Source organism: Diorhabda sublineata, chromosome 7, assembly GCF_026230105.1.
Source record: "Diorhabda sublineata isolate icDioSubl1.1 chromosome 7, icDioSubl1.1, whole genome shotgun sequence".
Taxonomy (NCBI): Eukaryota; Metazoa; Arthropoda; class Insecta; order Coleoptera; family Chrysomelidae; genus Diorhabda; species Diorhabda sublineata.
This window is the reverse complement of record NC_079480.1, coordinates 17363986-17385296: the sequence shown is the minus strand read 5'-3', so window position 1 is coordinate 17385296 and position 21311 is coordinate 17363986. Positions and strand designations below refer to the sequence as shown.

At 32.5% G+C, this 21311-nt stretch overlaps 1 protein-coding gene across 2 annotated transcripts in view; it reads left to right on the top strand.

Annotated features, from left to right (window-relative positions):
• The window catches only part of LOC130446826 (uncharacterized), a 122061-nt gene that overhangs the window by 94405 nt on the left and 6345 nt on the right, over positions 1 to 21311 (top strand). Inside the window, exons 5-7 of one of the 2 annotated variants that reach the window (XM_056783309.1) lie at positions 7575 to 7802; positions 10473 to 10517; positions 13477 to 13651. In XM_056783309.1, coding sequence (XP_056639287.1) covers positions 7575 to 7802; positions 10473 to 10517; positions 13477 to 13651 — 448 coding nt within the window. The remainder of the gene's footprint in view (positions 1 to 7574; positions 7803 to 10472; positions 10518 to 13476; positions 13652 to 21311) is intronic. The other variant, XM_056783312.1, reaches the window with a different exon arrangement.

The window sequence follows — 21311 nt, the reverse complement described above, 5'->3', positions numbered from 1 at the left end:
TCTGAATTGTTCAAGCATACTTCTCCATTATTTTACCGTAGAAGAATGTGGCTTTTTTTTGAGAACTTCTGCTTAGATCAGTCTGCTTCAGTCTTGGCGGAACCAAGCATACTTGAGGAAACTGTCCAGTTTTCAATGTTTTTCATTTGGTTTTCAAATTATCAATGTTTGTGCAAAATGATTTAATTTTATCACTGTTTTTTCGTATGTCGTGTATCGTAGCATAGCCGACTCCGTATTAATTCGCAAGGTTACATCACTTTGTAAAAATGATATTTTATACCTAAGCCACGTGAGGCGATAAAAAGAAAATACCAGTGGAAATTGCTTTTGCATATGATGCCATTGCATCCTAATAACTCAGTTAAAGGTCTATCATTGCAACATCCGTAATACCTCAGGTAGGCTTTGGTTTAGCCTAGCATTGGTTTCAACAAGCTTAACCAATTCTATTTCTAAGTTCATTAAAAATGCTAAAGCATCAATGAGAAGAAGAGAGTTTGTACCGAAAAATAAAAATATCGTGTTCCATTTACCATACAATACATACATAACCATAAATATCATGCTGGAAATATTCTACTTTGACTTTTAAGAAAATATCTCTAAACATAAAAAGAAAATTTTACCCAGAAGTTTCAAACCTTCATGTTTCCAAATCAAAACAACGAATGCGTCGCGAACACGCTGCGGCTGCGTCACGAGGACGTCGCGGACGCGTGGCAGAAATGCATCTTTTTCGTCGCGTTTTTGTAGTGCACGATACACTTATTAACAAAAAGGATAGAAGGTGGTCAGAAACAGGATCTAGGGAATTAATTAACTGCAATGAATTATTCCAAGGTGGCTCTGGAATCCTGGATAGTTTGGAGCATAGCTGTTAGACATGCTTGTATTTTTTCAAAACTCTTATGATGTCCATTTTGGCATCCATTTCATAGTCTGGATGAATTGATTTCAAATCTTCAACCAGAGAGAACACAAAGTTGTATTCGGGTTCACTTTCAGTATTTTTTCTGTCTTTATTCATCCTCTCCTCCATCATTTGCATTAACTTTGTAATAATTTTATCCTCTTTACATGCATTTTTTTAAAATTACGATCACTAAATTCTCTGCTTTTTTGGTGCCATATTATAAAACGATTTTGAATTTCACTTATAAATAACTCTGTATCAATATCCGAATCTTCTAATGATGCCATGATTACAGTTCAAAATGGCGTCCACGCTGCTATGCGTCCACAACGAAGCCGCTGCACGTACGTTGCGAGCCCGCTTCGCTTTGAAGATGCTCGTAATCCACTAGTATGATAAGACCCTAAGTCTACAAGAAATATGTGCACAATTACTTAATGGACATGCTCTTTCGTGGAATAGCATTTTCTTGAAAAAAACTAAGTACTTTTATACTACTTTTGAAAATTTTTGGAAGAGACAGATGTTAGTAATTTTCATAAAATATATATTTCTAAAAAGTTGTTGATGAATATTAATATTAGAACAACTGAAATTCTGTAATAAGACCGAAGATACGGCACGCGTACGACAAAGCAGTTAGCTCTTGAGAAACTAAGCTCGAATTTCTGGAACCGTTGGCGATATTCATGTTGAACACACTGTTTACGCCACCACTACACCAAAACTTATAATAATTACACTGTCTGACGAGTGTATCGATAACCAAGTTATCGTCTTCAGAGACTGAAGGTAAACTAAAATCTAATAACTTGACTTACCTGTTTTATACTAAATTTTCCCACCAATAAACCTTCTCCCATGAAAATGAATTCCAGTGGAAAAAAACTCCTGGGCGGGAATATTCATGTTTAGTTTAGTACACTATCCCGATCTTGTTGTTTCGAGCATATACGACACACATTATTATATATAAAAATAATGGAAAAAATGCGTTGTAATTTTCCTGGTATGTTAGTACGTCGTTAGTCTATCAAAAGTGAACTGGATTGCAGTCTTGGCACATTATCTAAGTAAATAAATCTTGTATAGAAAATATTGCTAACGATTAACTTGTGGGTTTTTTGTTATACTTTTTGGAATGTTTCTATAATAAATATTGGAGAAATATACCGTATGCTCTTAACAAAATAGTACACGTTGAAGTAATGTATATATAAGGTTATATAAGTAATTTATTAACTGACATTGAATATTAAAAGTATTGACTTCATACAAACTAATGGAAAATTTTCAATTCCCTCTATCTACATTTCTCAAATTTTATTTATAATAATTCACGGAATTGGCGTAGCTAATAAAAAATTTATGATGCAGACGACCCCTAGAAACTCATAACTGAATAACGTTCACACATTGTAAAATTTTGTTCGGAAAATAAAACTTGCTTCTCGGCGCCCACTGTCAGCGAAAGGAAATTACGTTTTTTGTGTATTAACTTATATCTATTGCATTATCTTTGACTCTTAGAATATGTTTCGATCAACCAAATAAATTGTTAGAAAAAACTTTTTTGTCACCCCTTATGAAGTAATTTTATATTTGCTACATGAAGATTGTCAAATCTAAAAAGTGATACCAGTGTAAACACGATATCACTTCCTTCATTAGAGGTGACACTGAGATTTATGTCTACTCGTATATTCGTTTGGATTCACTTCTACCTCTTAATTCAATCTGAAAATTAACTGTCTCAGAGACATAACCTGTGTTTTGCTATAATCAGACTGAAAGACATTCGAAACAGTTTCAATAAAGCACTAGAAGCATCCAAGACGTTTGTTTCTAAATTCAATGAGAAGATTGAGGCGGTCTCAGAATTCGATGTTCTGGAATATTTGTTGATTATTACAAATCTAGCTGAAAATGAAAGTGAAGAAAATGACCGGAAAAAAATGTATTGATAAAAAATTTTCCTATTTTCTGAAGATTCTTTTAGGATATACGTATAACTGTATTGTAGACACAATAAATCAAACATTGGAAAACCGTTTGCCAAGCATAACCTGCTGTATTTGGTCTTAACTGGCTTCTATCCAAGAAGATTTGATCAAATGAAGGCAAAGTTGCCAGAAAATGCCTTGGACAAAGTGAGTACATTCAGTGCATCTGTTGACAAATTCAAACTCAGTAAAGAAATCATGTCGTTCATGATTGTTTGACCCATTATAATCAGGAAAATGAAATGAGCAAGATTCTTGAAATATGCGATAGTTCTGAAAACATTCAGGGATTAGAAAGTATGGATGACGATTTATGTCTGTGCTTATAGAGAAAAGAAACCATAGGAAAGTATGATGAAGACATTTCATCTTGCACAGTGAAACGTAGTTTTTGTATCAAATTTCTATTTGAAGCGATAGTGGATTCTAAAATGTACCCTATTCAAATTCGGAACCGTACAAAGTGTACAAATATTAACAACGTTTCCACTAACATAGGTTACTTGCGAATAAGTTTTTTCAAAGTAGAAGTTAATTAAGACCAGATTGAGAGTAACAATGACTGATGACAATTCAGAAATATTCGTCCTGATGCACACGGACAGACACATATATTAATAATGACTCAAGTTTCGTTACAGAAAAAAATCTAAAGTTCTGAAAAGAAAAGACTTTTAATAGTCTAAAAAAATAGTTGAATCCAGTTTTGATGGTTGTGGTCTGGTTTTATAATTGTGTTATTTAAGAGTTTTTCTAAAATTTTTCATCATTATTTTAAGAATGCCAACAGGTTCCTTAATTTAAGTTAGAAATTAGTTGTTGTTTTATTTGCAAAATGTTCAGAATTAGTTGTATATTGAAAAGTTGTGAGTTTGGTTGTAAAATTAGAGAAACTAATTTTACGCACTCACAGCCTTTAATTGGAGACATGTTTTAAATGTTTTTTGGAGGTCTTTGTAAGTTTTGAACATAAATAAATAGTAAAACGTTATCATCTATAGTTACTTTACATCCTACACTCTTCCTATGGCAGAAGGAAAATCCAGACTTGATATTCACCGTGTATCGAAGGCTCTTAAAAGCACAGACTTTGGGTTTTCAGTTCTAAAACGTTCGAGAACTTCTTATATTGGACTCAAAGCAGGAAATGACGAGCAAGAAATAAGGCTAATATCTGTCTCTTTCTGAGCGAAGCGAATAGCACCCGATGCTTGACTGTTAGGCTGGCACTCTCGTCACTCCTGTACCACCCCCTCCTTTTGATGTACCCAGCACGGGCCTGGTTTTGTTGTACATCTTTCATTACTCCTATTTTCATTCGTAACAAGTTTCTCGGCTTCATTAAGTAGTACTTCAATGTTCCATTTCAAGCGAAGCGTTATTTCTAATCACCGTACACTTCATTTTAGTTTAAAGTAATTCTATTGGGTATAATATTCTAACATCCCACCGCTTGATCTTGCAGTTATCTGTTTTTCTAATGAAATTAATTTTAAAGGAATCTTGAGGATGTATGGAATAGATTAAGGATAGGTTGCCTTGTAAATATTAGCCGCAATTACCTGTAGTTAATTTTAATGTCATTAATATACTAATATGACTTGCAGCTATGTGTTTTTTCAGTCAATCTTACAGCATTTGAAAGAAACTGATGTCACAAATCAAAATAAAAATGGTTGACAGCCCTCAGTCGGCCGCAGCATTAGGGTTGCCAATTGTAGACAGGTATATTATTGTTAATTAACTGCATTGACCGGTTTTATATACATTGAACATGAAAATCCATGGTTGCCAGGTGCATAATGGCCGCAAACAGAGGTTGCCATGATTTTGCTGAAGGACTTTCGCTCCAGGTAAGTGGAAGCGCAAGAGAGAAGATGCGCTAATTGTTACGTACGATGAATAAGGACAAAGCTTGTTAGCTGCAACACTTATAAAGTTTATGTGCAGTTTAGGCATTTCGTAGTTTACAAAAGGTGAACACTTCGTTTTCAGTTTATTAAAGATTGTTTATTGCTTATATTTGTGCTTTCTAAAAATAACGATCAGCAACAAAATATAGAAGAAAGTATAGAAATAGACAATAGCTCTTATGATGTTGATAGTGACACAAACGATGAAGAAGAAAATTAAAAGATGTATTTAATTATATGATTTGCGCTTAGAATAAACCTAATGTCCGACAAAAAACTTGTAAACGAAATGGATTTCTACTGTTTAAAAAAAATGATATTGTTAAAATTAATAATAAAAGCAAATGTAGTTCTTCTTCCACTTACCTGGAGCGAAAGTCCTTCACCAAAATCATGGCAACCTCTGTTTGCGGCCATTGTGCACCTGGCAACCATGGATTTTCATGTTCAATGTATATAAAACCGGTCAATGCAGTTAATTAACAATAATATACCTGTCTACAATTGGCAACCCAATGCTGTGGACGACTGAAAGCTGGCATCCATTTTTATTTTGATTTATGACATCATTTTCTTTCAAATGCTGTAAGATTGACTGAAAAAACACATAGCTGCAAGTCATATTAATATATTAAGGACATTAAAATTAATTAATTGCGGCTAATTTTTACAAGAAATTATTATAAAAATTAATTTCATCAAAAAAACAGATACCTGCAAGATCAATCGGTGGGATCTTAGACAAAATTCACAGTGGTGAGGTAGCTAACAAAACAATGTGCATTGTTTGAGTGAAGCCATTTTATCTACAATCTGCCTATGAACTGCTTTATTAGATTTTATTAAAATGTATAGTTCTTCTTACTATATTTCCAATTCTAATTCTATTCAAAATGAGCCTCCTTTATATATCTTTGTTAGACATTAATTCTATCTATAGTAACATTCATTACCTATTACAAAACCAGTTATTTTATTTGATCTGCTGAGTAATGTCTTCACGTAATCGTTATCGTTTTGGTTGATACAACTCCATTGAACTGCTTCGAGAAGTAACTGGACGAAAGTTGGTTTATATATGGGATGGCTCTAGCAGCCAGATATCTTCGTCTTCTATTTCTATTACATAGTGTTTCAGACTTTGAGAAAATGTGGATAGGAGTTTTGTTCTCTGCAGGATGCATTATCTGTCCAACTTCTTCAGGTGTCCGTTGAGGCGACAGTGCCCTGATAAATATATAATTATTATAAAACTAGCACTATACCAGTTTTTTTTTGCATTTTCTTGTTTTTTTATATGCCATTTCGAACAAGAGATCATCATTTTTCGATCTCTCATCTATACCTTCCAGAACTTTATTAATTTTTTTACGTAAGTGAATAAACAAAAAAAGAGAAATGTATATAGGTTTATATACAGACCACGGTCTTGTAGTTTCTCTCCACTTCTTAACGTAATTTGCTTTTTCTCTTCAGCATTGGACGTTTTTGTGTTTAAGGTCTTCTTTCACACTATCGTTTTTTGTTTACCTCCTTTTCTTTGTCTTTGTCCATTCGTTCTAGATGACCTTGGATTTATTATTTAGTAGGATACCCAAATACATGAAATTTTCTACTTCCTCAAATTCTATTAACGTCCGATCATATTCAAACGTATTATGGGTATCTTTATTTAGTTATTTTTGGTTTTAGTTTTTACAAGCTTTGTCTACAAATTGTGATAAATTTTTGACAACAAAGCATTTCTCTCTGTCACACAAAACAAATTTATAGTTTTTACTGGTTTTATATTTTGAGAGTTCCATTGGAAGGTCTGTTACTCTATCGACAGTTTGAGAAGTTGAGGACTGGGGCACAAGTGCTGTTTCTATAACACAAAAAAAGAAAAATGCAGCAGGCTCATTACATAGCAGTTATATGTGTGAAAAATTGAAGGCTTAGATCTAACCTACTTGAGTTTTCTTCGTCTTCTTCGTCTATTTACCCAAATAAGGCCTAATGGAGTACTCGCAAGTATATCCACAAATATAATTATAGTTATTTAGAACTATTATAAATACCTTCAATTTTTTTCTTATGTTTGAAGTGTGTGTGTGGTGGAAACTGAAAGTTATCGGTGGAGTCTCCAGCTAGTAGTGTATGAATAGTGTTTATGTTTGTTTTTAATATTAACATTGGAAATCAGCGTTGGTAGTATTTAGCAAATAATTCATGAACGGCTCGGCTACCGTAAAATTTCAGACAGATGGATGCCAATATTTTTGAATTTTGAGCAGAAACTCACATGCTGCGATAGGAACTTCCAGCACAAACAAGACTTAAGTACATCACTCTATTTCGTAGAACAGTTGAAGCGAAGGTAATACTATCAGCGGGAAAGGTGTTATATATCGTATTTTGGGACATGAGACTAGTGATCGCGAATGATTTTCTCACTGAACAACGAACTATAAACGCGCAGTATTATATTAACCTCCTAAAGAACATGGTAAACATGTCTTCAAATCAAAACGACGCGTTACTCCAATCCGTGGTCCACTGAAATAGACAATAGACAGATTTTTTCTAAAAAAGCATCCGATAGCTCGTAGAGAGGTGTCAAAAGCGTGGGGATTGCGACGGAGACTATTTAGAATAACTGTAAAACATTTCAGCTCTGTAACTTAATAATAATTTTTTTATTCCGGTTTCTATTTGAATACCTCTCGTAGTCTATTACTCTAAAATAATTCTTATTTTCAGTGATCAGGAAAAATAGCACGAAACCTCACTCACGTAAACATAGATTCGATGGTTGGATTTGTCCATCCCATATGATAAGTTTAGCAAATCGATGTTATTTATTCAGTACGAAAGAAACTACTTGGACAGATGCCCATTTCGAATGTAAAAGGAATCGAAGTAAATTAGCTATTATCAGAAATAGAAATCAAGATCGTAATCTAAGGATGTTCGCCAATAATTTTATAGGTAAGTGAACAACATAGTGAATGGACTATTAGTATCCACTATTTTTCACTTCAATTGAATTACTTTCTTTAGACTGTAGACGAATAAATAAATTTTGAATTTCATCTATTTCAATGATCAAATTGACTGATTTCGAGTTTCCAAGCGTGTCAATATAATTTGATAATTGTTATAATACGGAGAGATTTATTATTGTGATCACATCAAATAGTGTTTTAAAGAGAAAATGAGTACAAAAATGTTTTTCATTTCTCTATTCTATTCTACATACGTAGTGTGGTCTATGAGTTCTTAGCCCAATATATGAAGAAAGATCAGAATTTAAAAAATTGAGTATTTTTCAATATATTCTCCCTTTATTTCCACACACTTTTTAGAAAACCTAACTGAAAATTCTACGCCACTATTAGGTAGCTTTAGTGTCAAAATGAGCATTTCACTTTTTTGGTCGTTGCATCAAAGCTGTAAAAATATCTCACAGCATTTTAATCGACGTTGATTTTGTCATATTCAAATGCTAATGTAGGATCCTCAGAGCAATTGTTTTAGAAATGCTGGTCTTTGCTTCAATTTTCATTGGTTTTCAGGCGACGGTCACTTAGAACAATTTCTTCGACTAAACTGTTTCCTAGAGTAGTCATTGTTTCAGGACCTCATCAATCAATCATCAATCATCTTCTAATGATTCTCCTCCTCAGCGATACAGCATAGACCAATTTTTAGTTGCTTAATTTTGTATTGGTGATATTATTAATCCTTCTTCATTCATTTAGATTCATGGCGCAATTCTTGCTTGGAAAAAAATTTAAATCCAAAAGACAAGTTGAAAATGCAGTGCGCCAATTTTTGCATCCAATACCTTGGAGAACGTTGCGTTGAATCATAGAATATAATATTTTAAATATTAATACTATCTTTTATGTATGATTACTTAATAAACAAGATGACGTTGGAAATCCACATTATTATTGACACCCTCTATAGATATTTTATGATATAACAATAGTTAGAAAAATATATATGTTTGTTTATATTATTCTCGAGTTTTTGTATCGAGAATATTGGGGTTGTAACATTTCGATTTCTTTTCTTTGTTTACACATCTCGTAGTAAAATTACAGTAGTGGTGTAATTGTGTTATTTTCGTTTCTCAACATGTAGCTACAACTTGGGCCTTTAGTTACGATGCAATCTATATTTTTCGACATAGAAACATTTTCAAGAAACTACTGATTATATTTTTTCAATAAAAGTCGAAGAATATGTTTGTGTCTGAAAAAGAATCACATTTTGGCGAACTGACGATTAGTTTTATAAAGTCACCAAAAAACCATCAAGCGTTAGATTGAAATTTAAAATAATAATCAAAACTGTATATTAAATTGCTATATTTATATAATAATAACTCATGGTAAGCAAGATAAACATTCCTATGAAATATTTTATTACATATTCAAGACAAATGCAAATAAACTATTTCTCAAATGAAATATAATTTTTTCTCATGAAATTCATTGCTTTCGACCTATTTCATTTTATTATATAGTTGCATAATAATAAAATTTCAGACATCTTGCATAGAGAGCTAAACTGAACAAATATTTAGATATGCAATATATTAAAATGGACTATAGAAAAATAAAATTCACATATGTGCACTTTGTACTATAAAAATAAAAAAATGAATATTGGGAATGTATAAGTTCCTTTGAGTAATATCTGAGAATTCTATGAAAACTTTTTTAATAAATGAGAAGTCTGGAAATAATCGTAATTGTTCCTAAATATTAATAATATCATAGTCCTCACGAGGCAGCGTGTCCATTACATCTAATACACCTAGAAGTTTTCCCTTATATATATATATATATATATATATATATATATATATATATATATATATATATATATATATATATATATATATATATATATATAAGGGCAAGTATGTATTCTAGCTTGGGTTTAAATCTTCACTTATAAGCGAGTTTCTGAGTCTATCATTTCCACTTACTCCTTTTAATCTTCTGAGGTATTTCATCTCTGATAGAACATTTTAGTCTTGTCTCTCTCTGTCAATACACAAGATTCACAACCGTTTGCCAGAATGATTGGCTTGTAAATTGCTTTGAACACTTTTCTCTTTGTTTCTTTGGAAATTTGTTTGTTTAATGGATAACAATACCTTAATTCCTAGGTATTGGAAGCTACTAACTGCTTTTTAAGTTCCTCCACACCTCCAATATGAGTTTTTTCTTCTACATTTGTCATTACCATCACATTTTTTTCGTTTTGCTTAGTTTCATTACGCTTTTGTCAATGTTTGGTTCCAGTTGTTTATATTTTCTTGTAGATCCTTCTGATTTACTGTTATGATAATCATATCATCTCCAAAGAAGAAACAGAAGAAACATTTTTGTATAAATCTTTATAAATGGTTGACAGCTTTTTCATTGCTTTTTTCTGATATCTTCAATTTTATGGAATCGGTTTCTTTTCATGCCTGTTCTCATACGAGGAAATGAGTCACACAGTGCCAGGTCAGGCGTATACGGTATATGGGCCAGGACAAACATGCCATATCTAGCAGGAAAACTTGTTGAGTAAAATGAAATAAGTGTAAAGGTGCAATGGAAATAAACCAAAATAAATTGTTACTTATTTTTACAGAAGAAAACTTCCCTTCAAGCTTCAGCAGCCTTCGCAATGACAATAGTAAGATGTTGGAATATTTTTCAATAAAGTGTGTTTTTACATTATCTAACCCACAAGTGCATCAAACATTATATAATATTTATAGTATATATCATGAACTTCGCTCTACTACATAGATAAAGTACGAGAAATTTATGTTTCCATTCATAAATTGCCTCTGAAATCCAACGATTTCTGGAACCAATGATTGCGGATGATAAATCTTATATAAAATATGATGCGAAAAGACCGTTGGAGAAGCCAATGTTGAGGCGTGGAGCTTGGTTTTTGGTGGAATTGGAAGGGCGTAGTTAATCATGAGCTTATTGAACCTTTTCAAATTAAAAATTCACCTATCCACTATCAATAGCCAATGCGATTGAAGCAGGGAATTAAAGAAAGCACGAAAAAATTGGTTAGATAAGAATCATAATTCATCGTATTACAAGTTATATTGATATCACGTATTGACTGATCTCAACGAAGCTGACTGTCCAATAGACGTTATTTCTCCATAGCGATAATTATTGTGGACAACAAAAAAGGGTCAAACCCAAAACGAGGGGGATTCGGCTCGGTCAACCATTGAAAAAAAAATTAAAAGAGCAATCCCAAGTGGACTCACATTCCCAATGCCCCATGGCCAGAAAAACGTGGCATGCAGCATTACCACGAGGATTTTTTGTAATTTCAAACCACGGCAACTTTCACTTCAAACATCCTATGGATCACATGCCTAGGAGAAGGCGAACAAAAGGAATAAAGTGGGAGTGTGAGTCCCGTTCTAATGCAAGTTTATTTCAAAAGGGTATCCTTGAGTCAGTTAGCGCCAGAATAATAGCGTCAATTTATTCAGATTCCTACGAAACTTTGGGAAACATTGAAGTTACCAGCAAAGGAAAAATAAATATTGCGTTAATTGTTTTATCATTGACAACATTATCTTTCTTCTTCTAAAAGAGGTTCCAAAAGAAGATGCTACTGTAATACAAAAGCAAATATAACAGTGAGTCTAAAGTCATACTGGCATATCCGTATGTATGCATGTATGAGGTGAGATAGAGTTCTATCAAACGAACGTTAAATGGAAAATATCACATGCGAAATCTTTCAAGTGCTCTAATGGAAAATACGCGTTTTGCAATATTCTGGTTTGATTTAACAGCGATGATATTTCCATATCCTGTTCGATTAATAATTAATAAGTAGGATTCACTATTCATATTTTGCCTTTGATATTTCAATAGTGTCAAAAATTAGTAACATAAGACAATACATAACAACGGTGATTCTCCAAACTTGAGATAGTTTTTCCTTGGATTTGTTATTCAATTTAACCTTTAAGTACTAACAGAGTTTTCTAGCGTGAGTACTAACATCGGTCTATTGAACCTGAAACATAAAATGCTGTTTTTGTTTATTTCTCAATCTTATGAAAACATCAAAAACATAATGGAAGTGTGTCCACTATTTATTTATTTTATTTATTCATAAAGTTCACAATTACTGCAAATTAAACAATAAACAACCGCCATTGAGCTTCTCTTCTTTTTGTGAAATTTTGAAGTTCAGTTTACCTAGGAAAGAAATCTTGATTTTATAATCATAGACTACAAATACAAACGCTAAAAATTGCTTCTAGGTACAATTGTTCAACTTTATCAACACTGGTCTGGGTATTGTTGAAAATCATAATGATGTCTGGTCTTCTTCTATCATTGGTTCAAGCTTTTGCTCTTACTCAGAATCTTCTAGTCCAGTGGTCCCTAACCTTTTTTGTGCCATGCCCCACCCAAGCCCTTCTGAAACTCTTATGCCCCTTTTTATTATAAATAAATAATTTTTAATATTGAAAAATTGAATTGTTCAATCAAGTAACTCAAAAGATTGGTCTTGGGAAGAAATCACTACGAAATCCTTAACTAAATACAGTAAATTTTCAAAATATATAGCACCAAACTAAAATTCAAATTCGAAAGAAAATTAATGAAGATTTTTTCTATGATGATTTAAAATATTAAATTGCGTTTAATATTTGCTGTACAGATATTTTATGTTTGGTTCCAATTTGGTTAGCTTCAGTTTCAAGTCTCCCCGTTCTGTTACATCCAGATGATTTCTTTTTTTACCAGTACATCATTTACAGCACTAAATCGGCTAAATATAAACCATGTGAGGACTCACCAAAAGCAAGCAGGAAAGTTAACTTGACAACGCCAAAGATATTTAGTTGATATTTTGTTCTCATGAAACGGATTTGTAATATTAAAAGTTCTTAGTTTTGCAAAATTTCTGCATTATTCACATGCATTTTGTTACTATTTATTCTTAATAAAACTGAAAAGTCTATTCCAGTTTCTATTGAGTAGCTTGAAAAATCAAATTGTTTCAATTAAGTTCTGAATTATTGCAGTCAAATATATAGTAGATCAAACTGTGTAGTCCTAATGTTGACCTAGGAGGCCGAAGCTTCTGCACCTCTACCAATCCATCGATGCGGAAAATGGTTACTCAACTAATTACGATACCTTGTATCAAGGTGCGCTGGAGCTTCATCTTGCAGTCTTGAATACATGTCTCAGCTGGCGAAATTTAACTTAAGTCAGTCTTATTTTTTAGTTTAGTTCGCAGGTTTGATTGTCTCTTCCCATTCGGATCTCCTCCTGTCCGAGATACTTGTAGGATGTTAAGTATTCCTCCTAACTTTAGGTTACGACTGGAGTGTTAATTTGTACCAAATTGGGTCTTTACTATTTACCTCGTCTAGTCGGTATGAAAATAGCACATCTTCGCAGATGGGTTAGCTCTTCTTTATTCGGATGAATTGTACCACTTGTAACACTTGCGGTGGAAAGTTTATTCTTGTGAATAACAGCCATCATTACTCATTCACTGTAATTTCACACTAATAATTAGTTGATGATTTTCTTTCGTCTCAAATGGATTTTCTTGTTAATAATGTATATTTCTCATATTTAAGAACGTCACGAAAGATGGATTGGCGGAATTTATAACTGGAAATCTTCAAAATGGATCTGGGCCGTATCTGGTCAGTCGATATCCTATAACGGTTTCAGTATTCAAGCCATGCAAAACCGAACAACCGACAGTTTGAAATGGAACGGCATATTTTTGGATCCTGCATATGATAATCAGTAAGTAAATACGAATAAAAAGGGTAATGTATAGATATTAGACAAATATTCACGTTTTTTGAATCTTACTTAATTTATAAATAATGGTTTTCACTGAAATTCGATGTTATTCATGTAGGTAGGGGCTATTTTTTAGAGTAGAAATGGTCCACATGAGATACGACGTCTTCTTGTTAATTGTTACAATTTGTAGAAAAAAGCTTATAAAAATTAGAAACAAACATAAAAATAACTAAATAAAAATACAAATGAAATACATTTTCAATATATAAAAGAAAACCACAATGAATAACAAAGTTATAGGTAATAATTGGTATATAAGTTCATGGCCAAATTAAACCGGTATGCAGAGCGTGTCCGAAAATTGAAAATTATTATTAGAATTCGTCATTTACTGAGTAAAAGGCACTTTCCAGCAAATATGCCCACAAATTATTACGAAATGTGGGAAAATATTACATCGATTTGATTTCAATTGGCATTTTTTTGCATTGTAAAATATTGAGCCCTTAACTAATTCTGAACGTGGAGTAGGTAGGTAAAAGTCGTGCTCCGCATTCCTAAGTGGATAGGCGTGCAACGCTCTTTCTGAAATTGGAGAAGCGTGATTACGTATTAAACAAACGGATTCGAAAATGAATGAGGAACGAAAAGTTCAAATTTTTAATTTTTTTTAGAAGTCCCGGCAGTGAGCCCTGCTGGTTAGTCTGAATAAATATCTAATAGCTCTATTTTCCAGTTTGAAAATTCGCTCAAATTGAGTCGCATCGCACGTACCCCAGAAAGGAAGTGCATATCAGATATGCGACTCAATAAGGACATAATAAACTGTTAAGGAGGTGGATGAGTTCAGTTCTTTGAAAACTTATCTCAGCGTAAAGCAGGAGAAACTTAATTTTTAGATAAGGCGATATGTAACACCCATTTCAAGGAATTGTCCACAACAAGCCCTAAGAATTTTACAGATTCAACGACTTCCATGGTGATGTTACTAAATAAAAAAGGCAGCAAAGTATTTTTATATTATAAAACTTTATTTTTGGAAACGTTGAGACACATATGATTAGTATTGCACCATGATTTAAGGGTGATTGGGTTACTAGATATGGTCTTATGATTCACAGTGAGATCAGAGAAACTAGTATCGTCTGCAAAAAAGACATATTTTACCACTGATGTCTACATAAAAGATGTCGTTAAAAAACAAGATAGGGCCTTGGGGCACTCCACATCCTATTGGCTTGCAAAAAGACATCTTGGGATCAACCCTTACCAGCTGGCTTCTGTTGGTAAGGTATGACTTAAGCCATGCTGCTAGAGGTCTTCCCCTGAAAGCTTTAGAAAAAACACAAAAAGTTGTTGCAGTGGAGTGATGATGATGATGATGCTAGGTTGACATTATTTAGGAGGAAGAAATAGGATCATTAGCACTAACTTGATCTACCTATATATATATATATATATATATATATATATATATATATATATATATATATATATATATATATATATATATATATATATATATATATATATATATATATATATAGAAAATTTTCCTCTCATTCCCGAACAAATAAACTATAGAATGGACTGTGAGGGATAGGGCCTTTATTGTGATTTATCGGAAGGGAAATCGTCATGGATATTCAACAGCTTTCCTCCTATTTATCGGGGAGTGTTGAACTCTCACCGATTAAAACCTTCCCTGATCTCAAGAGCACTTTGTAGCGGAAACCGCTTTCACAAGTCGTCGCTGAAAAAGTTGTCTCTCTGTTCTAACTATAAAGCTCATTCTTTTTTCATTTGTTCCCCATTATAATCTTCACCACTCCGTATCCATTTTCTCATTCTTGTTCATTTCTTACGACGCTGCTCAATATTTTTGTCCCTCATATATCGCCCTAGTTTCTGTCCACATTGAGCACAAAGAAGCGGTGTACATAGCGTCGTCTACTTCGTCACAGCTTCTGCTGAGATAGTTAAATATGCTCTTGTAGTATGCATATTCATATGCATCTGTAATCTATTCAGGTTTTGCGTTGAGATGTTTTATATTTGTAGTAGTGAGTGCGCAACAGATACGTGTCCATCACGACGAGCTGAATCGATATGCATATGGAAAAATACTGGGACTAGTGTTCTGAAAATTTGCTTGCATGGGTTTTCCGAAATGCTCGATTCAGCTAAAATAATTTCACTTTTCTGAATTTTCCGGTTATATCGGAAGTGGACCCAAACTTCGTTATTTTGAACGGAATGCTATGGTTTTTATTAAATTTTTGGAGTCTACGCTAAATTTCAATACAACTTTATATGAGTCATCGTATGCGTAAAGTCCACCATTTTTTAATTATTTCACATTTTCGAAATTTTTGGACACATGCAGCCCTCCACAAAAAAAATTATATTTCTGAGCTTAAGTGAGTCAGGTCTAATATTTTCGGGATTTGGACAAATAACACTTACAACATTCAAAATCTGAAAAATCTTTACAAAACTTTATATAGGGTGTTCAGAAAATGGGGCCGAGTTTCGCTAGAAATGGCCACCCCCATTTTACTTTTACCATTGGATTCTACGCTTTAAATTAAGGGGATTTCGTTAGTAAATTCAGATTTCTCAAATTAACGGTTTTTGTAAAAACTTGAAAAAATTTAAATTTTCATGGTTTTTAATTGTCACCTGCTGATGGCGAAAAACGAATAATAAAAGTAAATTTCGAAATCCATTCCGAACTCTTTCCTGACAGTCTTCTTTTGTAGTTAGCGACGAAGCATACACGATATCTTTTATACGACCGCAAAGAAAAAAATCTAATGGGGTGATATCCGGTGAACGGAGAGGTTAAAAACCATAAAGATTTCAGTTTTTTCAAGTTTCTACAAAAACCGTTAATTTGAGATATATGAATTCACTAACGAAGTTCCCCTAATTTAAAGCGTAGAATCCAATGGTAAAGACAAAAATGGGGGTTGCCATTTGAAAAAATTAAGTTTTCCAAGTTTTTATATAGCGAAATTCGGCACCATTTTCTCTATCCATGAAGACCTTTTAGGATTACTACAAAGTGACGAATATATTATAGATGAACTTTTAGATTAATATTGAATATTGTTTGTATCAGATTCTCTTTATCCATGAGCACCTTTAGAATTTTCTCTTTCTATACCAGATTTCTAAGACGTCGTTATAGAACTGCCATAAAATTTTTATGAGATTGCTTTGTAACTGTGTTATAAAAACTCTTGTAAGATCTGTGAGGACGTTTATTCAACAATTCTCTTATTGTTTCCTGCAAACCTTACAAAGCAACTTGAAGAACTGAAAAGTTCTCTTATAATGGTGCCCATTTCTATGTTATAAGTGTTTATGAACGTTTTGAAAATGTTCTTAGAACGAACAGTGCTCTGAAAACGTTCTTACGATTTGTATATAACATGAAATTGTTAGCTGGAATGTCCTACGTAAGTGAGTTTTCTACTAGAATTATTATCATTGGCCTGAAAATACTTATTCTTATTTATTTATTTATTTCTATAATATATTACTATATATATATATATTAATATATTTCAATAAATTGAGGAAGGTTTCAGTATCATTAATTGTGTATTTCTTCAGAAATTTTACACAGAATATGTAAGTTACGTTCGTTTTTGAACACATTGTAGGATTCTCCTTTGTATGCGGTAGACAAATTTCAAATCTTGATTATACACGAGTTGCAAAAATGTTGGTTGTTCCCTTCCGTTTCTTGAATTGATATAGATACAATATCCATCCATTCAAATACAAATAGGAATAATTGGAATTCAGTGCCAATTTATATGATTATTTTGCGATCAAGTTTGGAATTTGTAGAAAAATTCACGATTGAATTATTCCCATGTTTGGTACTACTTATTGGTTTTTTCATTCATTATAGGTAATAAATCTCCTGTTAAAAGCAGTTTTAATTACGCTCACCTTGGACAGTGTTGAAATATGAAAGTTAATAGCAGAGAAGGGAACCAGTGTCTCAATAAAAATTATATCTATTTGCTTATAAGCACTAAATTTTAAGAATTTGAATAATAGACCCACTCAAGTATTTCGAAAACAGATTTTACGATTTTCAAAGATTTTCTTAATAGTTTAAAAGCCAGACCAAATTTGAGAACGTATATTTTTTGGTACCCGACGTTTTTTCCATTGAAACTGATATACTTAGTAAATCAGCAATGGGTAATAGCTTTGCCCGACCGCGGTAGGTTTTGGAGTCCCTCAAGTGAGCCAGTTGATTTCAAACGTTGTTACAACACGGCAACAACTTTTCAGAATTCTAAAACAATACTTTAGAGCGTCTATCATTTCAATATATTATTCGTTGAACTGCTTCGAGCTATTATTAAAAATGGCCGTTGGTTGTAACTTTTCGGCTTACTGCTGTCCATGAATAAGTATTTCCATTGTAATTTTCACATTCTCAGAATTTAAACATTGCATGTATGGAATAAATTTCATTCAAGCGTTATTTTCTACTACGTTAAGAAAAAACTGGAACAAGTCGATTTTTATACTTAAATTGACAATTCACAGTATGAAAATATCATCTGCAGCATCCCCTCTGAATTATAAGCAACCCCTCGAAAATTTTCAATAAGAAAATGGGTCGTATTGCATCTTGTTGGAAAGGGATTTCAGTTCTCTGTTTAGCAATATCAAGTTTTTTAAATTTGATGCAATCATAACTGAGAAAATTAATTTTTAAGATGGAAAATTTTGACAATGTCTATATCTCAAAGCTTGTAACCTTAAATCACTGCCCGGCGGGAGACTCTAAAAACTGGTACTCAGATGGAGTGAACAATTAATATTAAATTGGAAGCCATCAGCTTTTTAACGAACGACTTTAAAAATTAATTCAAAAGGCGGAAAAGCTGGAAACACCTTATGTATTAAATTAAAATAAAAATTAAAGAATCTAAAACTATTCCTGGACACGATTACCCAAATTAATATTTATTGCTTAGAACAATAAAAAAAAGTTTCAGCATTAACTGTGGAACCAAAAGCAATTATAAATTGAAAACAACTCTATTTCTATATATTAGCGATAAGGCTGGGACTTATCTATGGAAGTCCGGGATGTTTGCAGCTCTCAACTGGATTCCTAGATGTTAGAGTTGAGGTTGAGTTTGTAGTCTGGTGAATGTTGTGTAGAGGAGCGAATATAAAGAACAAAATCACCACAAATTTAATACAATTTATTTTTGCTTGAAGTGTGGATAGGTAGAGGAAGAATTCGAATCAATTTCGAGGTATTATTGAATTTCTCGAATGGAGTAGGAGGTCGATAAGAAATTAATTTCTTCAAAAACTTGAAAGCTAGAATAAATAAATCCGAAGTGATAAAAGAATATTCAAAATGTTTGATGAAAAACGTAACAAGCCGAATTGCATGCTACAAACTTGGAACGTGGAATGAAGATAATGATGTCGAATTATATTTAGAATACATTTTTCAATGTACTTTACTATTGAATAAAATATTCAAAATGATCACAATTCACTTCTTGACAATAACCGAGGCGATTATGGAATTCACGTATGACCTCGGGGGTTATTTTGTATCCATTATCCTAACTTTTGAATTATCAATATTGTTTATTAAAATATACGTAATCTAGAGGATTCAAATCGAGGGATCTATCTGGCCACTCGATCGTTCCACATCTTTCAATCGATCTATTGGGAAAAACGTCGTTTAAATAATCTCTAACTGTACGTGCAGATCCGTCTTGATGGTAGTAAATAGATCTATCTCATTTGGATGATTAACATCTGGAAAAAGTCTTTGTAATGTAGGCACTAAGAAGTTAATAAAAAAATCGAGATAAACCTCACCATTAGCTGTACCCTTAAAAAAATAAGTGCCAATAATTTTATTGTTAATGATACCAGTCCAAACGTTGACTTCTTTAAGCTATCTGCCAATACTTACAGTTCTGTTTGTTAACTGTTTGGTTTAAATGAAACTTCGCTTCATTAGACAAAAATATTTTGTTTATGAACTGCAGATCTGTGTTCATTTTTCTGTCTATCATCAATTGGCAAAATTAGGGTACTTTTGACCCATGAAAAATATATTGAAAACAGAAATAAATAAATCTTTGTTTGATTCTTTATACAATGAATAATAAGATTTTCAATAGATATTCAAGATTTCATTGGTTGGACATGTTTTTTAATTGTTTATTTCGAGTGCTCGTCGTATGCGTCGCTTACCTTTAAGTCTCTCTAGGCCCCTCCACACTCTTGCGAGAATCTCGCGAGAACGCAAGAAACATGTGAGAAATGCGAATATGGAACTGATTCGGGTATTTTTCTCAAGTTCTCGCGCTGTTCTCCATCTTTGCCGGAGCGCTAGAACAGGCGAGGTTTATTGACTCCACACTCGCATGTTTCTCAGTAACGAGCGAGTCGCCGATTTGAATGATTGTGTTATGTACCGCAAGGCATCAATATGAGCATTGATGGAAGTACCTCTTGATGAATTAAAAAAACAACAAAACTTCGTTATTTGCAAGCTACAGAGGGTATAAAAATAAAGTTAAGAAATCTATGTTGACACTTTATTCAATAAATATTAAAAATCCATTGAAGACATTCCAGTTAACTTTTGAAATTTATTTGATGGTTCAGCTACTAATTCATGCAAATGCTTGTCCATAGTTAGGCTGTAACAGAGAAAGTTATTTCTATAGCCTAATATTAAAAAGTGTTGATATTTTTTTTATTAATTATTAGGGAATAAAAATTATAAGATAACAGCCTTGCCTTTTAAAAAGTACTTAGCTTGTTCTATTACGATGAATCCTTGTCATCCGCCATCTTTTTTTCAATCATTCTTTTCTCCTTAATATACGCATAATTATAATATACAAATGCGCATAACAATAAACTTGCCGCAGTCACTTCAGCGCCCATCGTAATTGAGCGGAAAACTGAAGTGAGAACCGTAATGAGAACTTTGTGAGAGTGTGTACCCAAAATAAGTTGTCACTCGTGGAGAGTCTTAGCGAGTGGAGTGTAGAGGGGCATCTAACGCATGCCCTGCATCGGCCTCTCTGTGTCCTGATTCATTATTTATCATTTATCTTAAAAACTATCAACTTTATCAAAATTGTTAAATAGAGCTTTATTATTAAGAATAAAATTGGCTACAATTTGTTCTAAATAAATTTTTTTATGGAATCAATTTTACAACATTTATTCAAGCATGAATCGGAACATGTAATTAAAATTACTTTTTCAGCAGCTCATGTTATTTTTTTGTCACTATCATAGTAATTATTTATAAATAATAAAAATACTTTTGAGTGCTCGAAATTAATGATTAGAGAACAGGTATAACCAATTGATTTTTTAAATGTGTATTAAATTGTAAAGGAAATTGGATTAAAAATGATATTAATATTTTTTTAATATATTTTTTATTGGTCAAAAGTCCCCAAACTAGAGATTTTTCAAACTCTCAAAGATTCATATCTCTAAAAATATTAACCTTATCGTGAAAATTCCTCGAAATTTTATTTATTTGTATTTTAATAAGCAATCTAGAAAAAATTTGTCTGGTAAACAAAAAACAATTCCTTGCAACTGTTCAAACAAATTC